The sequence below is a fragment of the Corylus avellana genome, chromosome ca11 (assembly GCF_901000735.1).
Source record: "Corylus avellana chromosome ca11, CavTom2PMs-1.0".
NCBI lineage: Eukaryota > Viridiplantae > Streptophyta > Magnoliopsida > Fagales > Betulaceae > Corylus > Corylus avellana.
This window is the reverse complement of record NC_081551.1, coordinates 16,817,501-16,841,404: the sequence shown is the minus strand read 5'-3', so window position 1 is coordinate 16,841,404 and position 23,904 is coordinate 16,817,501. Positions and strand designations below refer to the sequence as shown.

General features: G+C 34.3%; 3 protein-coding genes across 3 annotated transcripts; all 3 read left to right on the top strand.

The window, feature by feature from the left end:
- Positions 1-3,324: 3,324 nt before the first annotated feature.
- Positions 3,325-10,328, top strand: LOC132165632 (uncharacterized). Its single transcript, XM_059576273.1, has 9 exons — positions 3,325-3,770; positions 4,671-4,763; positions 8,114-8,218; positions 8,397-8,552; positions 8,687-8,785; positions 8,897-9,025; positions 9,447-9,626; positions 9,778-9,894; positions 10,005-10,328. Exons 1-9 carry the CDS (start codon positions 3,447-3,449, stop codon positions 10,182-10,184), a joined length of 1,383 nt encoding a protein of 460 aa, XP_059432256.1. The 5' UTR covers positions 3,325-3,446; the 3' UTR covers positions 10,185-10,328.
- Positions 10,329-12,768: 2,440 nt separating this feature from the next.
- On the top strand, positions 12,769-16,756 carry LOC132166466 (phospholipase D alpha 1-like). Its single transcript, XM_059577283.1, has 3 exons — positions 12,769-12,861; positions 13,442-15,344; positions 16,253-16,756. The coding sequence occupies exons 1-3, from the start codon at positions 12,769-12,771 to the stop codon at positions 16,684-16,686; spliced, it is 2,430 nt and encodes an 809-aa protein (XP_059433266.1). The 3' UTR covers positions 16,687-16,756.
- A 4,174-nt stretch (positions 16,757-20,930) lies between these two features.
- Positions 20,931-21,905, top strand: LOC132166426 (uncharacterized). Its single transcript, XM_059577231.1, has 2 exons — positions 20,931-21,170; positions 21,279-21,905. Exons 1-2 carry the CDS (start codon positions 20,999-21,001, stop codon positions 21,548-21,550), a joined length of 444 nt encoding a protein of 147 aa, XP_059433214.1. The 5' UTR covers positions 20,931-20,998; the 3' UTR covers positions 21,551-21,905.
- The last annotated feature ends 1,999 nt before the right edge of the window (positions 21,906-23,904 follow it).

Below are 23,904 nucleotides of genomic sequence, written 5' to 3'. Positions count from 1 at the left end.
GATTTTTAAATTATGTGAATGATTTAGAAAATGCATTAAAAAGAATTTTTCTCTCAAAAAGCTTTTTCTTCACTTTTGATCATTTGAAGAGACGGTTATTATTTAGAAAACTAAAAGACAGTTTTTGGCTCAAAAGTTTTTACAACATAAAGTGTAAGAACATGATGAAATATACTCAATTTTTATTGGTAATATGCCTCATTTTTAATATGTAACATTTTATAAGCTATTTCAGATAGAATTAGAGCCTTTTTTTTTTTTAATTGAAAGGAAAAATGTTATCGGGGAGGATGTTTTTCATTTCTGATCCGAATGGAAGAGAGAATGAGAAATTCTGTGGGAATGTTTCCAAAAATAAGAATTGGAAACGGCTCATTGAGCTAAAACATATACTCTAAAATTGGCATATCGAGATACTTTTAAAGCATTACAACTTTAAAAGGAAGAAAAAGTTAAACTAATATCATAAATATAGTTTGCAAAAGACCAAGACGAAAAAAAAGTAAAGCTATTAATAGCTAAAATAACAAGGAGAGCATCCCCTTCAACCGAAATACCCATAGAAGCAGCCAAACGAACTACCAAAAGGGCTGTATGAGCTTCACTTTATAAAACATCAGTGAAATCAAATTTCTGAGTAACAACTGCAAAAATGAAAAGATAGAATTATAGCTTAAATTCACATAGTTAGAGATAAAGAATAGCCTGAATTCACACAGCTTTAAAATCTACAATATATATATATATATATATATATATATATATATAAATTGTAGGAAATTATTATCAATATTGTTAAGCCTGACAAAGATTCTCATTTCATAGTAAATTACCAAGTTATGGTGAAGATGAATAAATTATAATTCTTACTTGGGTGTAACCTTTTATTCTAATAATTAAATACAAGGTGAAGAAACTCCCACGTAATGAATCTGTAATAGCTTTTATTAGACATTTAAAGCAACTTTTACTGCACATTTAAAACAACACAAAGGAGCTAGGATAACAAGGCAAAATCGACACACACTAGAAGCACACATATTGATGAAGTTTAGCTTGGGAGGATGGAAATCAAAGAATAATCATGCTAGTAAAAAGCTTTTTGTGAAAGGTTTATTAAATTATTATGCTATGCTGTCAACATTATTATGTACACCCATCAAACCTCATAGTACTACAAAATTTTCAGATTAAAAATTCCAATTAAAAAAAAAAATGATCATACAATTAGGACAAGAACATATTAAGAACCTAAATATCAAGTTTGTAATGTAATCTTCCGGATACTTTCTAGTCCTATTCATCAAAGGATTGTAACAGAACATTGAATGCCTCTTGATTAATGATTGTGCTTAAAATGATGCATTAGTCGTGAATTTATCATTTTATTGCGAAGAGTAAAATGTTATATCATTCTCTTATCATTTTAAAGTTGATGTGCCTTTTAAAATTATCGTTGAATTAAAATTTAATAGTGATTCATCTCAAATTCAATGATAATTTCAAAAGTCATTTCAACTTTTAAAAAAAATAAAAGAATATTACGTGACACCAGTCTATTATGAGCCCAAAAACCAATTAATGGAAGATCGATAATGAATTAGATAAAAGTCGAAATGTCCTTGGTTCTCTGAAACTGACTACCGACTGCTTTTTGATAACCTCTCTTTTTTGCAAGTGATGTGCAATGAATCTGACCATGGGAAAATCTGCTTGAACAGCTAATGATCAGGACTAACATCATAAAGCAATGGATGGTGTGTCCACATCTTTCGTAACTCCCATTTAAAGGCACATGCATGCAAGTATCTCTCAAGTCTCGCCCTTTACTAGGAAATCGAAGAGATTGGGTCCACTATTCTTAAAAAATTAATGAATTATGTAAGGGGAAAACTTCACTTTGGTTCCCTGAACTTCTATCCGATTTTATAAACTCTTTGAACTTTCAAATCTCTCATTTTGGACCCCAAACTTCTATTTGCTCTCACTTAGGAACCCTCTGTTAGTTTTCAACGTTAGATTAAATGGTTTAACTTTTTATACCCATTATACCCTCACGTTAAAATTACACCGTTTTGGGCCTCAAAACTACAACACCCACCCAGCCTAAAACGACATTGTTTTGAGCATTAAAATTATATATAAAAGAAAAGAAAAAGCAAAATATTAAAAATAATTAAAAAAAAATCACCATATTTTTGGCTAAGGGGGTGGGTCTGGGGGTGGTCGAATCACCTCATGGCCAAAGGAGATTGAGGTCAGAGCCACCCCAAAAAGACAAAAAGGGAATGGCTTTGGGGCTTTTGGGGGTGGCAGGACCGCTGAACCTGAGTGGTTCAGTGGCTTCGCATCTCGCTAAATGAGGTGGCGAAACCACTTTCAGGATATTCAGGAATTGGTCGGCCGCTCCAAAGAAATAAACCATCCCAAAACCCTATTTTTTTCCTCTTTTTTTTTTGGCTTTTTGGGGGTGGTCCGGCCATGGGGGTGGTCGAACCACCACCCCCATATCGGCCATGGGGGTGGCTCTAGCCAACCTGATCTTTCTCCGTCTTTTAAGTTTTTTAATATTTTGAATATTTTGCATTTATTTTTTAAATATAATTTTAATGCCCAAAATGGTGTCGTTTTGGGCTGGGGTGGGTGCTATAGTTTTGGGCATTTTCGAAGATCAAGTGGGCTGGGTAGAGGTATAATGGGCATAAAAAGTCAGACGGTTTGAATTTAACCTTGAAAACTAACAGAGGGGTCCAAAAGTGAGAGCAAATAGAAGTTCAGGGGTCTAAAATGAAAGATTTGAAAGTTCAGGGGAGTTTGTAAAATCAGGTAAAAGTTCAAGGGGTCAAAGTAAAGTTTCCCCATTATGTAATTAATTTATCCAATCAAAGCTCCAGGTGGTGTTTGGTAAATGGGTTAGCCTAGACACTGTAGTTGATGTAGTTTGATGAAAAAAAAAAAAAAAAAGTAAAAATGTTTTATATAAAAAAGTGAAAAGTGGTATGAAAAAGAGAAAAAATTTTGTTTTGTAGTGATTTTTTTTATTTGAATAATAATAAAAAGTGAATGATGTGATATAAAAAATGAAAAAGTTAAAATGATAAAATGTTTTGATGTTAATGTTTTTGGGAAATGGTGATGAACAGTGTCTAAGCCAACTCCAACCCTTTTACCAAACAAGGCCAATGCATGCATCACACGCTCTTATTGGGCTCAACGTGGCCCAGCCCATTGCGGCCCACTAAAGGAAAATAGGGGCCCAACCTACCATTCAACCGTTTGAACTACCATTCCTCCAGCGCGCGAAGGAGAGAGACTGAGTTCATTTCCCGAGTCATGAACCCCAAACTTTCTCTCTTCACCGCTCTACAGCTTCAATGGAACCACACACACCCACCAATCCAATTCGCCCGAGTCAACACTCTTGAATCGGCCCCAACTCGGTCGCCATGCTCAAAGGCAAGCTCAAGCTTCCGGTCCCTGAGAAAGCCCGCCGGGCCTTCCCTGACCGGCTCGGCAGCTTGGTCGTTGGTTTCGACGACAAAGAGGATGAATCTGGAGGCTCTGATTTGATATTCGAGCCCGGAGAAGAGCTCGAGACCTTTCATCCCAACGGTCTCGGATCTGATAGAGAGAGCGATGGTGAAAACGAGAAATTTCACGAAGAATTAGATGTAAGAGTCCGGCCCAGACCCGATAGAGATGGGGCGGGTCCGGTTTCAGCGTCGCAAGTCATTGCGGCCGACGAGAAAAGATCCGATCTTGAATACGAGGTATGGGATTTGAGCTTTAATTTGATGGGTATATAGTATAATGCGACCATTTTGATTGTAGTGTGTGGTTTTTGTGGTTTTTCTATACTTGTGATTGAGTTGAGACTGATGGGTATATAGTATAACGGATGCATTTCAAATCAGACACCAACTTTACCAAATTATGTTTTATTGAGAAGATGCAAATTAGAAATTCATACTTCCTAATTGCTAAATTTAGATTCAATCTACTGATCATTATCCTATCAGAAGGACCAAAGAAAACGCCATTTTTTCATGTTGTAGGTGGTTCGGATATAAACATTGCTTTAGGAAAAGCTACGAATGCATTCTATCAAAAATCTTACAATACAGTAGTACATCTCAGCACCATTCTGTTGTTGCATTGTATCATCACTGGAGGCCTTTGTATCATTCCCTGGATTTCTAACTCGTACAAAAGAAGAAAAGTGGTTATTAACATATATAACTTGGGAAATCAATCTATTTTATATATTAGTTATGGGCAAAGAGGTTCTGCAGTGAGTGATAACCAGTGATAATTCCACCTTTGACATTTTATCAGATCTTTGAGGAATTTAGTTGACGTTTAATATTGCATGTTTGGTCTTACCCTCAGTTTGGTTACTGGCAAAATGCTGAAAAAGGAAAGAAATTGAGATGAATTATCCACTAATGTGTTTGTGAAGATGTGGACTTTAACGAAATGGAAAATTTTGGCAAATGTATAAGGTTTTCCATTTAAAAATCTCTTTATCTTTAGAATTTCCAAATTTTTTTGCTTCCTAGTTTTAATGCAAACAAATAGAGCATTTAGGATTTATTGTTTCTTCTTTTTCCTTTGGGTAAAATGCACCTTTGACATTTTGTTCTCTACCTTGCTTCTTTTTGATACATTAGCTCTCTCAACCGGAGATTAATTTGGAAAAGTTGCAAAGAATTGCTAGTACAGGGCTTCCCGATGGAGGAAGTTTGCGTGCGACGGCTTGGAAGGTAAGGGTTCTATTCTTGGGCTAGCCAGATTTACATTATGCAATAAGAATTGACCCTTCAGAGTAAGTTGACAAATGCACAGATATCGAGTGTGCATTGTACTTTTGGTTTCCAAAATTCTGGTAATCATGTTAGTGCTGAAAGAAAGAACTCTGCTGAGTGTTTTAGACAATAAAGTGAATCCAACTGTTGGCTCTAGGTTTTTAAAGTTTGCAAAAAGTTAAATCTCATATTGGGTGGGTGACTGAAGATGATATTATGTAGTACCCTGAATTGTGAATGTTCAATCTCATATTGGGTGGGTGGATTATGAAAGTATGTATGTGTCAAGTCTATATTGATTGTGTACTAATTAAGACTGGGTTATATAAGTGATTTTAGGGAGTGACAATGGTAATATTGACTAGTTTTTTTGGGATATAACGTGTATATAACTAGCACTTTCCTTAATAGTCACAAATGATATCGAAGCCCGGTTATGGTGTTGGGTTATTACAGTGCGACATTAGCCTTGACGAGGATATGAGGGATTTGAGAGGAGAAGATTGTAGTATCTTGAATTTGTGAAAGTTACCTTTTACATTGGATTAGTGGATTATGAAGGTGTATATGTGTCAAGTCCCACATTTGGTGTGTACTAGGTGAGGGTGGGTTATGTACATGATTCTAAGAAGTTCTGATTGTCACAAACTAGTCTTTTTGGAGTATAGTGTAGATGTAATTAGCACTTTCCCTGAATTATGACATATTAAAACTACAATAATTAGATAACTAAGAACTTGTACTTTAAGGATTATATCTCAATTGGGAACTATGTGTCATCCTTAAAATCATTTACCTTTGTGCCCAATGAACATATTTGAAATTCAACATTAGTCTTACATCAATCATAAAGAATGCATAGCCTCTTTTATATGTAATAACAAATTTGCTAGTAGCAGAAGGTGCACCCTTGTTTTCTTTAACATAACCACAAAAAAAAAGAGCTGTAATTGAGCCAAGTATTGAATGTTTACGTTCGGTTCATTTAATTTTATTTCGAACACAAGCTGAGCTTGAGCTTATCACCGAGCTAAATGATCTGTTCAAGCTTGACTCATTTATTTTTTGAACGAACTCAAGTTTATTCACAAGCTACTCAATTAACTTATTCATTCATTTTCTAAAGTAAATATCATGATTGTTTATTTTTCGTAAATTCATACTAATCATTATTTAATTAATAATTGTTAATATTTTATCATTTGAGTTAATTAAATATATTAACTTGAATGTTAAATATTCTAATATCAAGTTTATATGTATGTTTTATAGTATGTATATAAATTCATTATGCAGACACACACAAATATCTATACATAAACACAAACACACTCATGTACACACAAACACACCTATATCTATATCAAGACTCACAATAACAATAATTCAAGCTATATCTATCATATTAGGAAGTGAATTTCCTTTTACTTAAGATGTCATCATTACAAAATTAAAATAATATTATAAAAAATAATAAAAATAAAGTTATACAAGTCTATAAGAGTTTATATGAGTCGAGACGAGTTTATACGAGTCGAGACGAGTTTATACGAGTATAGTTCATTTAATAATCAAGCCTAATTTTGTGTTCCCAGTCGGCTCATTTATTAAACGAAACAAGATCGAGTCGAGTCTATCCTAGCCAAAGCCTGAGCTTGTTCGCAAGCGACTCTATTTGCTTACAGCCTTAGGTTCAACTTTCTGCCTAGGGTAAACCAAAATACCCAAAAAGCATTAGATATGAATCATTTACTTTGGCTCTTTTTTCAACATCTAGATGACCAACATAGTTATCCCCCCACTAGGCTTTTTGACAACGAGGAGAGCTCTCTTTAAAGTAAAAACCATATATGTATATGTATATGTATGTGTTTATATAAGTGAGTGTGTGTGTGTTTGACTCGGATAAACTTGAGTCAATTTTAACTCATTGAGTTTGAGCGAAAATTTACGCTTGTTTATTAAACGAGCCTAACTCTTATAAACTTGTCTTGTCTCATATAAGCTCATTTAAACTGGTATAACTTACATTTTTTTTATAGGGTTGTTTTTAACTCTGTAGTGAGAACTTCTTTAGTATTTGAAAAGATAAAAGAAAATTATCTTTCTAATATGATAGATATAATTTGAATCCTTATAATTGTGCGTCTTAATATAGGTGTGTGTGTGACTTATTACAAATACAATGTTAGTAAATAAAAATTAATTTATCTAATTAACTCGAATGATAAAATCTTCACATTAATTAAATAACTAATTATTACAAAAAAAAATAAATATAAACAAAGGAGTGCATAAGATAATTGAGCATGAACAAGCTAAAGTTCGTTCAAAATATAAATAAACTGAGTTTGAATAGATTATCTAGCTCGGTATTAAGCTTGAACTCGGCTTGTATTTGAAACAAAATAATCGAGCCAAGTTTAAACATTAAATACTCAGCTTGACTTGGCTTGATTACAACCTAATTATAAGGGAACAAATAATAAGTGAATTGTTTCAAAATCTAAAAATTATTATTTCACTTCTAGTCTAGATTGCAAAATCCAAGAAGTCAATCTTATTTTAAATGAGAGTTATTCAATTTTAAGAGTCAAGGGCATTTTCATTTTTGGACATGATATGTATTTTTGATTCATTGTATTTTCTTTTGATTTTATTATGTTAATGGGCTTTATTCGTGTGTGCGTGTACATTTTGATCCATTATATTTTCCTTTGATTTTATTACATTAATGGGCTTTATTTTTGTGTGTCTGTATGTGTGTGGGTATGTGTGTTAGGAAAACTAGATGTGGTTCTTTCTTCTTTTTACATTCTTTTCAATTTTTCAGCAATTTTGTATCAAATTTCAACCAATATTAGATCTTCTTTTTCATATATTATTTTCCTAGAATCCAATCACGAAGAACCCCTAACCACCCATCTCTCAAATATTTACCAAATAACATTATGGGGTTGCTGTTCACAGCCTAGCAAGAACCACCCAAATCCGAACTTTTCCTGTGTGTTTAATAAATCTTAATCTTTTCTGACTTCATTAAAAACACTATATTTCCTAATATTTTCCTGCAAATTCCAGAAATTTAGACATACTCTTTTCCTAAAATCCTAATTTTTAAAATTTCACAACTACTGTTCACACGGCGTTTGTTGTACATTAATTTCATTATCAGAGCTTCTGTCTCACATCAATTTTTCTTAAGTAACTAGAATCTTTCATTGACAAAGATAAATTTAATTTTATTGGCGTGACACTTGTGATTATTTGAGTCTGAGTATTGATTTCCATTACATTCTTTCAACCAGCTACTCTTAGGTTATTTACCTCCTTCTCGTGACCTATGGGAAAAGGAGCTGACTGAGAATCGGCAGAAGTATGCTAAGCTAAAAGGGGAACTTCTCAAGAGTCCTGTAAGATGCTACTCACCAAGCACTCATGCACATTGTTAACAAACTAGTCTAGCTGCAGTTGTGACTAGGGAAAAAAGAAAGTTTAACTACAGATGAATATCTTGCACAGATTTATATCAGGTGCATTATTATGGGTTAATGGTTACCATGCACTAATGGAAATCTTGAATCTAGACAGTCAGAACTCACTAGGAGAAATGATGAAGAACTTAGTTCTAAGGAGCAGCACTTTGACAGTGATGTGGATGGGCCACTAAGGCGTCAAAAAATCTCTCAAGAAGAAGACCATCCTTTGAGCCTTGGTAAAGCAAGTGTATGGCATCAATACTTTCAGGTGAATGTCTTATCCAATTTAAGGTGTCTCAGAAATGGCTTCTGTTATAATTAAGTTAATGTCTTTATTTTTTATTTTTTTTGGATATATAAATCTGAGTTGATGCTTGTCAGTAAAGATCCATTTGTTTCTAGCACTCAGAAATTGTAGAACAGATTGATCGTGATTTGCAACGCACACACCCAGATATGAAGTTCTTCTCAGGAGACTCATCATTCAGTAGAAAAAACAGAGTATTTCATCGCCTTTATACCAGCCCTTTATTTTTTACTTGTTTGTGAAATTTTCTCAAGCTGAGTGACACAACAAAGTCTCTGAATGCTGTGCTGAATTTCCATCCACAGGAAGCAATGAGAAATATTCTTCTCCTGTTTGCAAAATTGAATCCTGCAATCCGTTATGTGCAAGGCATGAATGAGGTCTTGTCACCAGTCTACTATGTGTTTAGTACTGACACTGATGAGCAAAATGCTGTAAGAGTTTCCTGATGTCTTCTTATCTTTCTTCGTCTGTTCAGTTATTTGATTGATTATCATATTTGAACCTAGTTGTCTATGGCTTGAGCCTATTTAGGAAACTAAGTTCATAGTTGAGTTGATTGCCAATCTTTCAGATTTATGAAAAACCAAATTGAGTGACATGCTATATGTTTTTCCTGCAACATCCTACGAATCTTATTGTTCTTCATATATTGTACAAAATTTCTGACGCTTCAGAAACAGTTTGTTCTGATTTTAGATGGAACCTGAACGACAAATTCTATAATAAGTTGATCGCTTTTATTCCCGGTCTTGTTTGAGGCTCTACATGTCTAAATTTTCTTGTTCAGCTTTCATCTTGTTGTACTTGAGATATAGGCTAATCATGAGTCTCTATGTCTGTTCTTCAATGTAGGCAAATGCAGAAGCTGATAGTTTTTCTTGTTTTGTTCGACTCTTGAGTGACTCAGTGGATCACTTTTGTCAACAATTGGATAATAGTTCCGTGGGTATCCTTTCCACCCTTTCCCGCTTATCAGAGTTATTAAATGCCAATGATGAGGAATTGTGGCGGCATCTTGAATTCACAACCAAGGTATATATTATATCAAAGTGAAATATAAGAGATGCTGTTTAATATTTACATTCTAAATCTCTCATCATTACTTTAACCAAATGTGTATAAAAGTCAATTAGAATTCGCTTATCAACGGCTGCTCGCTTATATGATGTGTTCTTTTGAGCAGGTGAGGCCCCAATTCTATGCATTCAGGTGGATCACATTGCTGCTTACTCAAGAATTCAATTTTCAATCCATCTTGAGAATTTGGGATTCTCTTTTGAGCAATCCTTTTGGTGTTCAGGTCCCTCTCTGTCTTTCTTTCTCTTTCCATTTCCTCTGATATCTGTTGTGATGTTTCAACAATCTGTGTGAATATGCTCATTATTGGAAGCAAAACTTGCTTGAGTGCAGGATATGCTTCTAAGAGTCTGCTGCGCAATGCTGCTGTGTGTTAAGAGCAGGCTACTGAGTGGAGATTTTGTGGCTAACATAAAGCTTTTACAGCACTACCCTGATATCAACATAGAGCATCTTCTCCAAGTAGCTCAGGATCTCACTCCCGACACATCTTCCTATCGCCTCTCCCCTTAGATTCTTCACATTTGTGCTTCTGGATGTAAATGTCTCTCTTTAACTTGTTCTGTGACAATGTGCCCAACTTGTACCCATTGCTTGATTTGTTTCTAACCCAAAAATACTTTTTTCATGATATATTTGAAGGATAGATTTCACCGACAGCAGCCAGCATTTCTAAGATTATTGGCATGCTGTTTATCAAGCGAGAATTTGGCTTTTAAGTGCTGTAAAAATAGGAGTGTCAATGCGGGCGGTTAAAAACCGCTCGCTAACCGCTATAACCGCTAACCGTTTAACCGTATTAACCGCTAACCGCTTAACCGCTATAACCGCCTAACGGTTAGCGGTTAGCGGTTATTAGGTTTACTAACCATAAGGTCCGTAACTGCTAACCGCTAATTGCCTTTTTATATAATATATTTTTATAATTATAATTATAAAAATATTTATACATATAACATAATCACTTGATCCTTAAATCACAATTTTTTTAAAAAATAATTAAATCACAATTTGAGTATTAATATATATTAGCACTATAATTTATATGATTATATCATATAATCACTTGATCATTAAATCACAATTTTTTTAAAAAATAATTAAATCACAATTTGAGTATTAATATATTATCACTATAATTTATATGATTATATCACATGATCAATTGATCATTAAATCATTTGATTATACATATATAATATGACATAACTCATAAGTATACCAATTCATACTAATACAATAATTAAATATCTAGAGACTTATTTCCAATGTTATAAACTTATAAGTTTATATATATTATAAGTCTATGTAAGTCTACATATGCATATGAATGATATAAATGTATAATATCACTACTTAATCATATGATTCAATGACAATTCAAATATTTTATTCAAGACTTCAAGTGAATCATATTATTAATAATATGATTCGTATAATATTAAATTAAGGAATTGACATTGAATTAAACAATGACCAATGTGTTACTTATAAACACAATTTAAGTATTAATGTATTATCATTATATGTTGTGATAGTTGTCTGAATTCTGAACTTTTTTTTATATGTTGTGTTGAATTTTTTTTTTTTTTTAAAAAAAATGATTTAATATTTAAGGAAATTTTTTTATAAAGTACAAGTAAATGTAAAGAGGGTAAAAAAAAAAAAAGAAGCCTAAAAACGCCTAAAAAGCCCAAAAAAAGAGCCCAAAAAGCTCTAAAGAAAGCCCAAAAAGGCCCAAGAAGCCCAAAAAAAAGCCCAATTTAAAAAAAAGGGTTAACGGGCGGTTATCTATTTCACTAACCGCTAACAATAACCACTAACCGTAACTACCTTGACACCCCTATGTAAAAATAACTTCCACACATCTCTTATAGCTTTTTTAACGGTCTAGATCTAATTTTATTCTCTCTTGCTCGTATGGACCATTGAAAAAACTACAGTAATTTTTATTTTATTATTATTATTTTTTAGCACCTAAACCAAATCCATCAAGGGATGGTGACCTTTTCGCGTAACGGAAGTGATAGAAAATAGAAAATAGATAAAATAAAAGAAAGCATTAGCATTTCTTTCCTTCTAAATGAGTGGATTGGGTTTGGGGGTGACATCAGAACACCTTAAAAATCTCAAGAAAGCAAAGCAAAGATTATTAATGTTTGATTAGTTGGGGAAAAGTAGGGGAAAAGTAGAGACAGAAAGAATATATATATATATATATATATATATATATATATATGTTATTATACTCGAAATTATGCACAATTAAGCATGCCAGACCATCCAGCAACAAACCAAACCATGTTACAATAGTCCAAAGTTGAAGAAACATAATCTGAGCACCACATTGTTGAGCAAAAATATGCCTAAAAATTTGACTTTTTTGAACCTGTTTGGATCATTGAAATAGTAAGGGAAAGATGTTGATTAATGTATTTTGTTAAATGAATGAAAAGCAACCCCCTTGGGGAGTCAAAGTCAATATTGGTTGCCATTCCTTCAAAACATGGAAGAGATTTGAACACAATTAATTAATGGGTACACCCAGGTCGATCTTCCATATTGTTATTAATTTTTTTTCTTCTCCCATCAATTTCCACCTGCAATTCTTTCCAACAAATAGCCTTTTTTCCCTCAACCAACCAGTCACCATGGATGATCTAATTAAGGACTTCCTTTTGTAATCCTTCTGGTATCTTAATAATTATTAATTTGGCCTTGAATTAATAGCTGTTTACCTAAACCACTATAGCTGTTTACCTAAACCACTATAGCCTATACATAATATATATATATATATATATATATATATATATATATATATATATATATATATATTATTTTCTTCCAACTTCCTTTCAACTTTAGCTCCCGGGTTTACATTGCTTCTTGGAATCTTCGGCAAGAAGTTTCCAACATGAGCTATCTTTCCTGCCATCAAAGTCAATGTTAATATTATTGACTTGTTAAAATTCATGGTGATCTGCTAATTCTTCTCCTCCAGCTTATTGGTACTTGTGTTTTAAGGTTTATTTGTTTGGTCCTTATCATCAGTGGTCCAAGGAGGTCTGTCTGGTTAAGAAAAATAAGCAGATTGATGGCGAAAGTGCTGCTGCATGGGACACTTCATGCTACAATCTATGAGGTTGATATGCTTTCTGACAAAGGTTGCTGCATTTTCTTCTGCAAGGTACATTCTTATTATTCTGAAAAAGTATACCTAATTATTCTGTGATTCTGTAGAATAATTATATGAATTATCTTACTCTTTCCCTGTTTTTTTTTTTTTTTTTACTATCTGTGAGGTATGTTTAAAAAGTTGAAACAAAAGTAAAAAGGTATGTATTCATTATAAAAGATTTTGAGGATAAAAATTTAGCACTGCTTTCTGCTTTCCATGATTGTCTCACATTTAAAAAGGTGGAGCTTTAGAACTGCATAAACCTCAACCATCACAAGATTTAAGCTCACATTCCCTCTTCCATGCTTCTTTGCAAAATGAGAACCTTTTTATTTTCATGCCAAGAATTGATTTCATATCTATTTGGCTAAACTCATTGATAAGGATAAAAATTCTTTATGATCAATGATGATTTGGTTACCATAAATTAGACGATCAAATAAATCAAGAGAAAAAATATAGCCTATGAGGCTTTAACATGTGATTGTTGGATGTGGGTGATTGGCCGAACTACATGATTTCCGTGTCTTTCATCTTTTTGGTTAATTATTGAACTCTATTCTCGTATGGTCAATGATTTTTCCTGCAGCTAATTGAAAGCAGAGAAACTCAAGGGTTTGGAAAAGGTGCTTCCAAGCTCTATACAACAATGGATATAGGGAATGCTAGAGTTGCCCGTACTAGACTTGTAGAAAATGAAAACTGTAATCCCCAATGGTCTGAGTCATTCCACATATACTGCGCTCACAGGGCTTCTTGTATTTTATTCTCTATCAAAGAAGGCAATCACATTGGAGCAAGAGTAATAGGTAGGGCTTCCATGCCTGTTGATCAGGAATTAGTAAATGGAGAAGAAGTAGACAGATGGCTTAAGATCTTGAAAACCAACCATAAACCTCTCCATGGAGGTCCTAAAATCCATGTGAAGTTACAATTTTTTGATGCCACCAGAGAATTTAGCTGGTCTAGAGGGATTAGAAGTCCTAAATTCCCTGGAGTTCCTTACACATTCTTCACACAGAGACATGGTTGCAGAGTTACTCTTTACCAAGATGCTCATATTCCAGACAAATTTATCCCAAAAATTTCTCTTGCTGGTGGGGGTAAGAATTATGAGCCACATAGATGCTGGGAAGATGTTTTTGATGCCATTTCTAAAGCAAAGCATTTGATATACATTACTGGATGGTCTGTATATACTGAGATCACTTTGGTAAGGGACTTGAGAAGACAAAAGCCTGGAGGAGAGTTGACCCTGGGGGAGCTTCTCAAAAAGAAGGCAAGTGAAGGGGTGAGGGTCCTGATGCTTGTTTGGGATGACAGAACTTCTGTAAAGTTACTAAAGAAAGATGGAATAATGGCTACTCATGATGAAGATACAGGAAGCTATTTCCATGACACCGGAGTCCACTGCGTTTTATGCCCCCGTAATCCCGGCAACGACGAAAGCATTGTTCAAGACTTGGAGGTTTCCACCATGTTCACTCATCACCAGAAGATTGTGGTGGTGGACAGTGAGATGCCCAATATAGAATCTGAAAAGAGGAGGATTGTGAGCTTTATTGGAGGTATTGATCTCTGTGATGGCAGATATGACACTCCCTTTCATTCCCTTTTCAGGACTCTAAACACAGCTCACCATGATGATTTTCATCAGCCCAACTTTGCTGGTGCCTCAATTAAGAAAGGTGGACCTAGGGAGCCTTGGCATGACATTCACTGCCGGTTAGAAGGACCTATTGCCTGGGATGTTCTATTCAATTTTGAGCAGAGATGGAGAAAGCAGGGCATGAAGGACTTGCTTATTCAATTAAGAGAGCTAGATGACATATTCATAGCCCCATCTCCAGTTATGTATCCCCAAGACCATGAAACATGGAATGTTCAATTGTTCCGGTCGATCGATGGAGGAGCCGCCTTTGGCTTCCCTGATGCTCCTGAGGCTGCAGCCAGGGCAGGTCTGGTCACTTGGAAGGATAATGTAATTGACAGAAGCATTCAGGATGCTTACATAAATGCCATTAGACGAGCAAAGAGTTTCATATACATAGAAAATCAGTATTTTCTTGGCAGCTCATTCTGCTGGGACTCGCATGACATTAAGATAGAGGAGATTGGTGCAGTGCAGCTCATTCCAAAGGAACTGTCACTAAAGATTGTTAGTAAGATTGAGGCAGGAGAAAGATTTAGTGTCTATGTTGTCATGCCAATGTGGCCAGAGGGTATCCCAAAGAGTGCATCAGTGCAGGAAATATTAAACTGGCAAAAGAGGACTATGGAGATGATGTACAAAGACATAGCTCAGGTCCTCCAATCCAAGGGGCTTAAGGCAAGCCCGAAGGAATATTTGACATTCTTTTGCCTTGGCAATCGAGAGAGCAAGAGAAGTGGAGAATATGAACCTTCAGAGAAACCAGAACATGATAAAGCTTACAGTAGAGCTCAGCAAGCCAGGCGCTTCATGATCTATGTTCATGCTAAGATGATGATAGGTAAATTATTTTATCAACCTTTTTTTTTCTTGATAGCTTGAAGAACCCACTTTTATGTTGTTTGGTTGAAAATATTGGAATTCCCTATTACCTAATTCTATTGTACCGTTGTTCATTTTTTCTTTTGCAAGTTACTGTTGACTTTTCCTTTTACAAACACAAGCCTTCTCTACGTTCCAACTTACCATTTGTCTTTCCTTTCAATATATAGAAGATCATACCTAGAGCCTCTTATGTTCTTAAGAAAGTCCTTTGCCATTTTCTCCTAAACCTTGTTGTTATTTTCTTAAGCTTAAACTTTTGAGATAATTGGTAATTTGTTGGGTGGTCTTGGGCTTATCTCAACCTCAAAAATTAGCTCAAGAAGTGAGGCTTTCCCTCACACTTATAAACTCACTACCAGCCCCTTCCACAACCGATGTGGAATAACCCCAATATGATTTAACATGATTCAATCTTATCACCTTCATTCATGCCTCATTTCAAATTAAATAGTCCACGTGTTGTTTAGTTTTACAAGTGAAGGGGAATGTTATAGCAGTAATTCAATGAATTAGTTTACATTTTTCTATCACCTTAACCTTTTGGGATGAGTGGTGATTTAGCAGCATAGATTGTCTTGTTAAAAGCACATTTAAACGGACAAGAAAGTTGCTCAACTTGAAAGCATCGTTCAAACCTCTTTGGTATGTCATTCAAGAGGCAGCTCAAATAAGATACATAAATTGTAACTGGTAGAGAAAAACAGAGATAAATTGAATCTTTATTCAAAAACTTGGATGCCCATAATGTATATATGTAATAAACAGAAAATGGTTGTTATGAAAATTCAATATGCTTCCATATATATTATGATTTTGTGAACCTATACAGTAACAAGTAGCTCAAATAATGCCTGCATTTTGCAGTTGATGATGAATACATAATCATTGGATCTGCAAATATCAATCAGAGGTCAATGGATGGTGCCAGGGATACAGAGATTGCCATGGGAGCCTACCAACCATTTCACCTGGCCACCAAGCAGCCAGCTAGAGGCCAAATCCATGGATTTCGAATGGCATTGTGGTATGAGCACTTGGGCATGCTACATAACTCCTTCATTCAACCAGAGAGTGTAGAATGTATCCAAAATGTAAACGGGATTGCCAAAAAGTACTGGGATCTCTACTCCAGTGAGACACCACCAGAGCATGACTTGCCTGGCCATTTGCTCAGTTATCCCATTGACATTACTGAAAATGGAGAGGTCACAGAGCTACCTGGGACTGAATTCTTCCCAGACACAGAGGCTAGAGTTCTTGGATCCAAGGAGTTGCTTCCTCCAATTCTCACTACTTGATTCTTTGCTCTTATTTGAAAAATGAGCTCTTTCTTGTTTATATGTCATAGAATTCCCTGTACTTCTTGAAATTTCCAACAAAAAAAAAACACTTTTACTATAATCTAGTTAAGGCCACTTTCTAGTAGGGGTCATTAGATTTATTTTAAATAAATAAATAAAATGATTCATTTTGGTATTTCAAATGATTATTAAGTATATTTTATATCTAAAATTTTTTCAAGTGAACATTAAATTCGATTTGGTGGTTACGATTTTCAATCATTATGTTGCTTAAGGTGTCCGTTAAGTTGGATTTGGCTGTGACCATCAGATCAAATGATTTTGGATCATTGGATTGTACAAAATCACTGTAAATTTGGCCCTTTGGTTATATGCAAAGACATATACTATCAAATAGTGTCTGATTTTTTCTCATACAAATTTCTTTTCTGCAATTCTTATTCCAAGAGTGTTTTAGTTCACTCTAGAAAGTACTAATTCTAAAGTGATTATAGGGATTCAATGGGTATTAACTGTTGTGAGTGCACTTGTGAGTGTTGTGTCCTATATTAAAAAAATATAAAAAAAAAAATAGTGCTTAATATACCTAAGTGAACTTTAGTCTATTAACTTAGGCTTTTGAATTAGAGTTATGTTCAATTATGTATATTAATGTAAAAAACTTCAGCCGCTTTATTTCCCAATATTAACAACTAGAAAACCTATTATGTGTTGTGAAATATTCGACTAGTCTAGTAGGGTCATCGGTTTAAGATTTGTTCCTTGAACACCTTGAAATAGTGATGGATTGTTAAATTTATTTTAAATAAATAAATAAAATTATTTATTTTGGTATTTCAAATAATTATGAAATATATTTTACAAAGTTTAAAGTGTCCATTAAATTGAACCCAGCATGAAAATAAAGGGTTAAGGTTGAAGAGTCTACCATTTTAATTAAAAGGGTTGGGTTATAATTGATCTATATAGTATTATACATATGTTTCGACACAACTTGAACCTGACATGGGACATAATGTCAGACAATTTTTTTTTTACATAACCCACAAACTCGACACAAATCCAGTACAAAATTAGAGAGTTAGTGTTGAAGAGTTTGACCGTTTAATTAAAGAGGTCAGATTATAATTGACCTATATAATTTTATACATGCCTCGATATGATCCGAACTCGACACACAAACACTAATTGCCAAAAAAAAAATAGAAGAAGTTAATTTCAAAATCATTTTCGAGAATAATATATATGTGGTATATTGCATTACTTACTCCATATGTTCAAGGAAACCCATTTTTTTTTTTGGCAAGTAAGGAAACCATTTTCAAGTAGGAATGAAACAACAATTTTTTTAACATTTGTTTCTGATTTTTTTTTTCTTTTTTTCAAAAAAAAAAAAAGGTTGATTTAATTCCCAAAGAATTTAAAAGGGTAAAATAAAGTTGTAAGGCCTTATCCATAGACGAAGAGATTAAGGAATTATTTTCCATTGAAAGATGATTTGCTAATGCCTTGTTTGGTAGGTGCGAGAACCTTTCGAATCTCTCAGAGGCCAATTTGAGTAGTTTCATTTCAACAAGTGTTCGCAGATTCTCGAAGCTTGAAACCCAGAGAAGTTGCCAGTTTTTGAAGCATTCTGTGACGTTGCCCTTTTTAAAGTAAACTCATTGGTGGCCTACCCTTTACTTTACCATGTAAACTGATTGTAATAAGGGTTTTTTGGAAGGGTTAGGGAGTCAAACAAGGGAATTAAGAAAAAATTTTAAACTGACGTGACAAACCGTGAATGACAGATAAGGGAGAGAGAATTATATTTTTTTAATTTAAAAATCCTTGCCGCATCAGTTTGAAAATTTTTCTGAGTTCATTTGTTTGGCTTTCTAGCACTTCTGAAGTTTTTTAGGTCTTCTACTAAGGATTCAATTGACTTTAAGAAAAGGAAAAAAAAACAGCATTTTGTCTGAGGTTAGGAGGATAAGGTCGTGTTTTTTGGAGTGCCCGAGAAAAAAAAAATTGTATTTTCAAATCGTTTTCAAATCACAAACCCAAACACATAACCTTCTAGAAAAAAAATTGTGTTTATGTTCTTCTTTCTTCTTTTTGTTTTTTATTATTTATTTTGTTCTCTTTAATCCGACCAATCACATTTAAACCTCTCTAAATATATGTTTACAGTAAGATTTAATTCTAAGATGTCCTACTAAATGAAGTCTTTGTTTTGTTATCATTTAAAAAAAATGATAATATAAAATAAAGTCTCATTAAAAAGCGTTTTTGCAATCATAGCCTCAATTTTTTAATTTTTCTAACTCTGTTACTTCAATAATTTTTCCTTTTTAATTTCATCCAATTTTTTGTTAAAATACTCAAAATGCCCTTAGTTATAAAACAAAATAAAAATAGAAAAAGAGAGAGAGAGAGAGAGAGAGAGAGAGAGAGAGAGAAAGAGAGTATTTTGAACACTAACAAAAAGGGGTGATATTAAAAAGGAGAATATTTTTGGGATAGCGACATTACAAAAATTAAAATTTAAAAAGAAAAAATTATATTTTATCCACCCCCAAAGTTTGGGGTGATTTGTAATTCAATCTTCAAAGTTTTAATTATGGCAATCCACCCTCCAAAGTTTCAAATTTTTTCAATTTGACCAATTGTATCCAAAACTTTCCATATTGCCTATAATTTTTTAATTTTTTATAAAAAAATTTTAAAAGAATTCGGAATGGCCGTAGCCACTTTGGCCATCTGGCCATTTTTGCACCTCTAATTTTTTTTTTATAAAAAATAAAAATGAGGAGCAATATGAAAATTTTGGGATAATATTGGTCGAATTGCAAAAATTTGAAACTTTGGGAGGTGGATTGCCAAAATTGAAACTTTGAAGGTCGAATTGTAAATCGCTCCAAACTTTGAGGAGGTAAAATATAGTTTTCTCATTTAAAAATTATAATTGCAAATGCTACTAATAATTTGAGAGGGTGAAAATGATTTTTTTTTTTTACTCTTTTTCACAATAATTAAAATTTGTTTGGCGCATTTGTACCTCATTTACTTTGAAAGATGTGATGAGTAGATAAGTACATGCGGTTCCCCTTAAAAGTAAATAAATGGAGGAGGCTCCATGCACGTTTATATCTTTTTAGATGGGTCCAACGTTTATATCTTTTTAGATGGGTCCGTCCAAGAAACAGCATTCTTCATGGCTTCATGCTTAGCACAGTAGAAGCAAGGCTGCCCCAAACAGTTTATTCAGTTTTGAATATAATAACAATAATAATAATAATGGGGTGCAAATTGTAGGGGAGAGAGAGGACAACTCAAATTGTTCTCTCTCTCAAACCCAAACCTCAATTATTACAAACTGACGACGTCGTCACTCTTGTCTTTGACTCTTTGCCACCCCCCACCCCCCCTCCTTTCCTTTCAAAACCCAAAACACACGCCTGCTCTGCCTTCATGCACATGCTGACATCGACCTTCATTTTCATATATTTATTTCAAATATTTAAATTAAACAATGACTTTAAACATGTCAAATATTCAAATTAAACCAACCCCAACCAACCTTCCTTGTTAGAAATGACAAGTTATAATTGCCCTTTTGATTATCAACCAATTTATAATATTGTTACTTCTATCGTCAAAGTAATCTATCACTTAATTTACAATGTCTTATTTGAACCATCGTGTTCCAACCCCAAATGAGCATTACTTTTTCCACCATTTGTAAACGGCCACCAAACATTGACGTAGAGGCTCTCAAAGGAGTCATGTCTGTCACCTCGACCCATTCTGTCCTTGCTTCCAAACATCGTGGATCTCAAATTACCACCCCTACCGTCTACTTCGAAGCGGGGCTCTTGACTAGACGCATTACAACCTTATCGCATCTCAATGAGGTTTTTTTAAGGAAAAAACAAATTTAAAATTTTCATAAGAGTATAGTGAACATTTTAAGTCACGTATAGGTCAAGTGATACGCTTATTGTCTATGTTAACTAAAAACCGAAAAACTTATTGGATGAAAGACATTACAAATTGAATTGTACATTATAAAAATTGAAAGATTAAGAGATATTGCAAGTTGCGTAATAATTAGAAGGGCAAGTGTACTTTTTCTTTAAAAAGAAAACAACTTTCCTTATAATAATAATAATAATAAAACAATACCCATTTGGTTTAAATATAATATTCAATTTTGGTCCCTACTTCACGACAATGTAGAAAAATTATAACACCCCCCCTCACAATTTACATCATCTCATTCGTATGTACTTTTCTCTTGAGCTTGGCTGGCTTTTCCTCCGGAGCCATGTCTTCAATAATAAGCCCTCATGGTGTGGTCCTGGCCACAGCCATGGCCGTCTCCGGCACCGTCTTCCTCCTCGTGCTTCGCCTCCAAAAGTCTCTCCCACCTTCCCAATTCCCCGGTGATCAAATTCCACACTCCTCACCGCCAATTTTACGTTCTTGTATCTCTACCGGTACGCAAAAACATAATACGTCCATTTTTCTCTCTCTCTCTGTATATGTAGTCTTTGCTAATGGGTATATTTTGTTTCTTTTTTCTTTTCTGTTTGGTGGGTGTGAAGAGGGGAAGAAGAAGAAGAAGAAGAAGAGGGTGCAGTTTGCAGAAGATGTGGTGGATCCAAGTGGGGATGGGGAGGAGTACAGAAGGCAGCATGCTATAACTAACAAGTCTTCTTCTTCTTCTTCTTCATCATCATCATCGTCAAGTTCATCACCACCGCCAAAGGTAGAACAGAGGAGAGGCAAAAACAGAGGAATGCCTGAAAACAGGGTGGCTCTGTACAATGGAATTCTCAGGGATCGTGTCGTTCAGCGATTGGCCTACTCCTTTTGATTGAATTGTCTCCCTCTAATGTAGCCTTGTTGCTCTTGCTCTTCTTCTTTCATCCTTTACAACTTTTTTTGTTTTTGTAAGGATCTGTTCATGAACAGTAGGAATTTGCAGCCGACAGGTTTTTGGCAAATTCCTGTTGTCTTAAGCTGATTGGGTAGAGGGTGGATTTCGTTGATAAATCCGAGGGTAATTTCTTTTAGGTCTTCTTCATAGTTAGCATAAGAACAACTCTCTGCCTTTTTTTAATTACCATGTTCTGTCTTTCACAACTCAGAACAATCACATGTAATATTGTTCTTTCTTCTTTTCTTCGCCTGACGTGTAAATACAGCGACTAATTGTACTTTTCCTTGGTCTCACATGCTGTTATTTCAATTTTTTTTACATCATTTGTTTAATTTATATTCTATCACTAGGGTCAAACAAGTTAAATATTTAACTACAAAGAGAGGTTAGCTGATGTTTATGATCTTAAAAGAAGCATAACAAAATAAAATAAAAATAACTCAAAACACATCTGACCTTAAAATTTAACATGATTCACCTTAACAAGTTTACATTCACAGGCATAAACGATTAGGAAGAAATTCACCATATAAAAGGCAGAATACAAAATGTAGTTGTCAGAAAATCATTCAAAACCAAAATTTCCAATATACCCAATTGTCACTCTCATACAAAAGAAAAAAATCTCTTTTTCTCTTAATGTATGTGCGACACTACAACATTGTGAGTAGTAATAAAAGACTTGTTGCGGGCTATTTTCTCTCATGCACACATGCACTCTCTATTTTATGAGCGTTCTCTTCGTTTTGTGCTTCGTCCAAAGGCCGATTGTTGCTCCTTTTATAGGACCACAAACGATTAAGATAATCAAGGCTGGTGGTTCAATGGCCTAATAAAATTTCTTAGTGGTCAGGGCATGTAATAGGGCGTGAGTTCGAATCTCTGCAATGGAGAATTTTCACATATGCCTTATTAGTATTAACCGCCTTAGATTCTCATTGATGCCCTAGTGGGGCTAGTTCAGGCTATGGCTCAATCGGATTTGAGGGAGCGCCTGCGGTTTTCACCGTCTAAGCCCTTCCTGTGCAACTCCCAGCGGGTAGGTGCTACTATGGTCACACCCAGATAGGATAGCCACAATTGGTCTCCCCGACCTACCATTTTTAATTAGGATAAACAAGTCGGCTGAAAATTGGACTCCAAAGTAGAGTAGAAAACCAATTCGTTTAGACTCTTAAAAGTAAAAGGAAACGTGATAGCCCCATCGTCCGACTTGAGAAAGACCAAATTACTACACAAAAAATCTCCACCTTGACTTGAAATTTATCAAGTATTCAATACAAATCTTATCATGACGTCTCCTCCAATACCCCAAGGGTAATTATAAGCTACAAACACCAATTAAGTCCAAATAATGCTTAAACTTGAAAATCAGAATTGGTTTAGTCAACATGTCTGCTGAATTTTTCATAATGACAATTTTCTTCAATATGATATCACCTTGTATCACAACCTTCTCAAGAAAATGATATCTGACATTAATGTACTTGTTCCTTTAATGACACATTTTATTTGTTGTCAAATGTATTGAGCTCTGGTTATTACAAAATACAACAATCTCATTCTATTGCAACCCAAATCATTGACCAAAAATCTTAACCAAATTGATTCTTTCATTACCTTTACTGTTTCCATACACTCTGCAACTGTAGTGGACAAAGCAATTGTCGACTGTAATGTCGCTTTTCCATCTAATGGCACACCTCGAGAGAATGGAAACATAACTCGTCAGAGATCTTCTATTATCCAAATCACCAGCATAATCTAAATCAATGTACTTAATAACATTAGAACCGATATCATTGCCTCTGTCACAGATTAAACCAATATCTAAAGTACCTCGTAAATATTGAAGTATCAATTTCATTGGTTGCCATTGGATCTTGCTAGGATTGGCAGTGTAGCAACTAACAACATTGACTGCCTGTGAAATATCTAGACGAGTACACACTATACCATATATGCTACTCCAAACTGCATTAGAATGAACTGCTAAGATTTCAATCACTTAATCTCTAACTTGCTTTCTTAATATATAGCATGCTTTTACCTGGAATAAGTATGTCATCTATGCAAAAAAAAAAATCCATTTCATAATTGCCTATAGTACACACAAGTATCATAGCTACTTCTAATGTAACTATGCACGGCCATATAGTTGTCAAAGCATTTGTACCATTGTCCCGAAACTGTTTTAAACCATATAGTGATCTCCTTAAACGACAAATAGTCTTAGTGCCCTTAGGTAATTTCACCAATTTTCAAGTTTGGTTATAATGAATAGATTA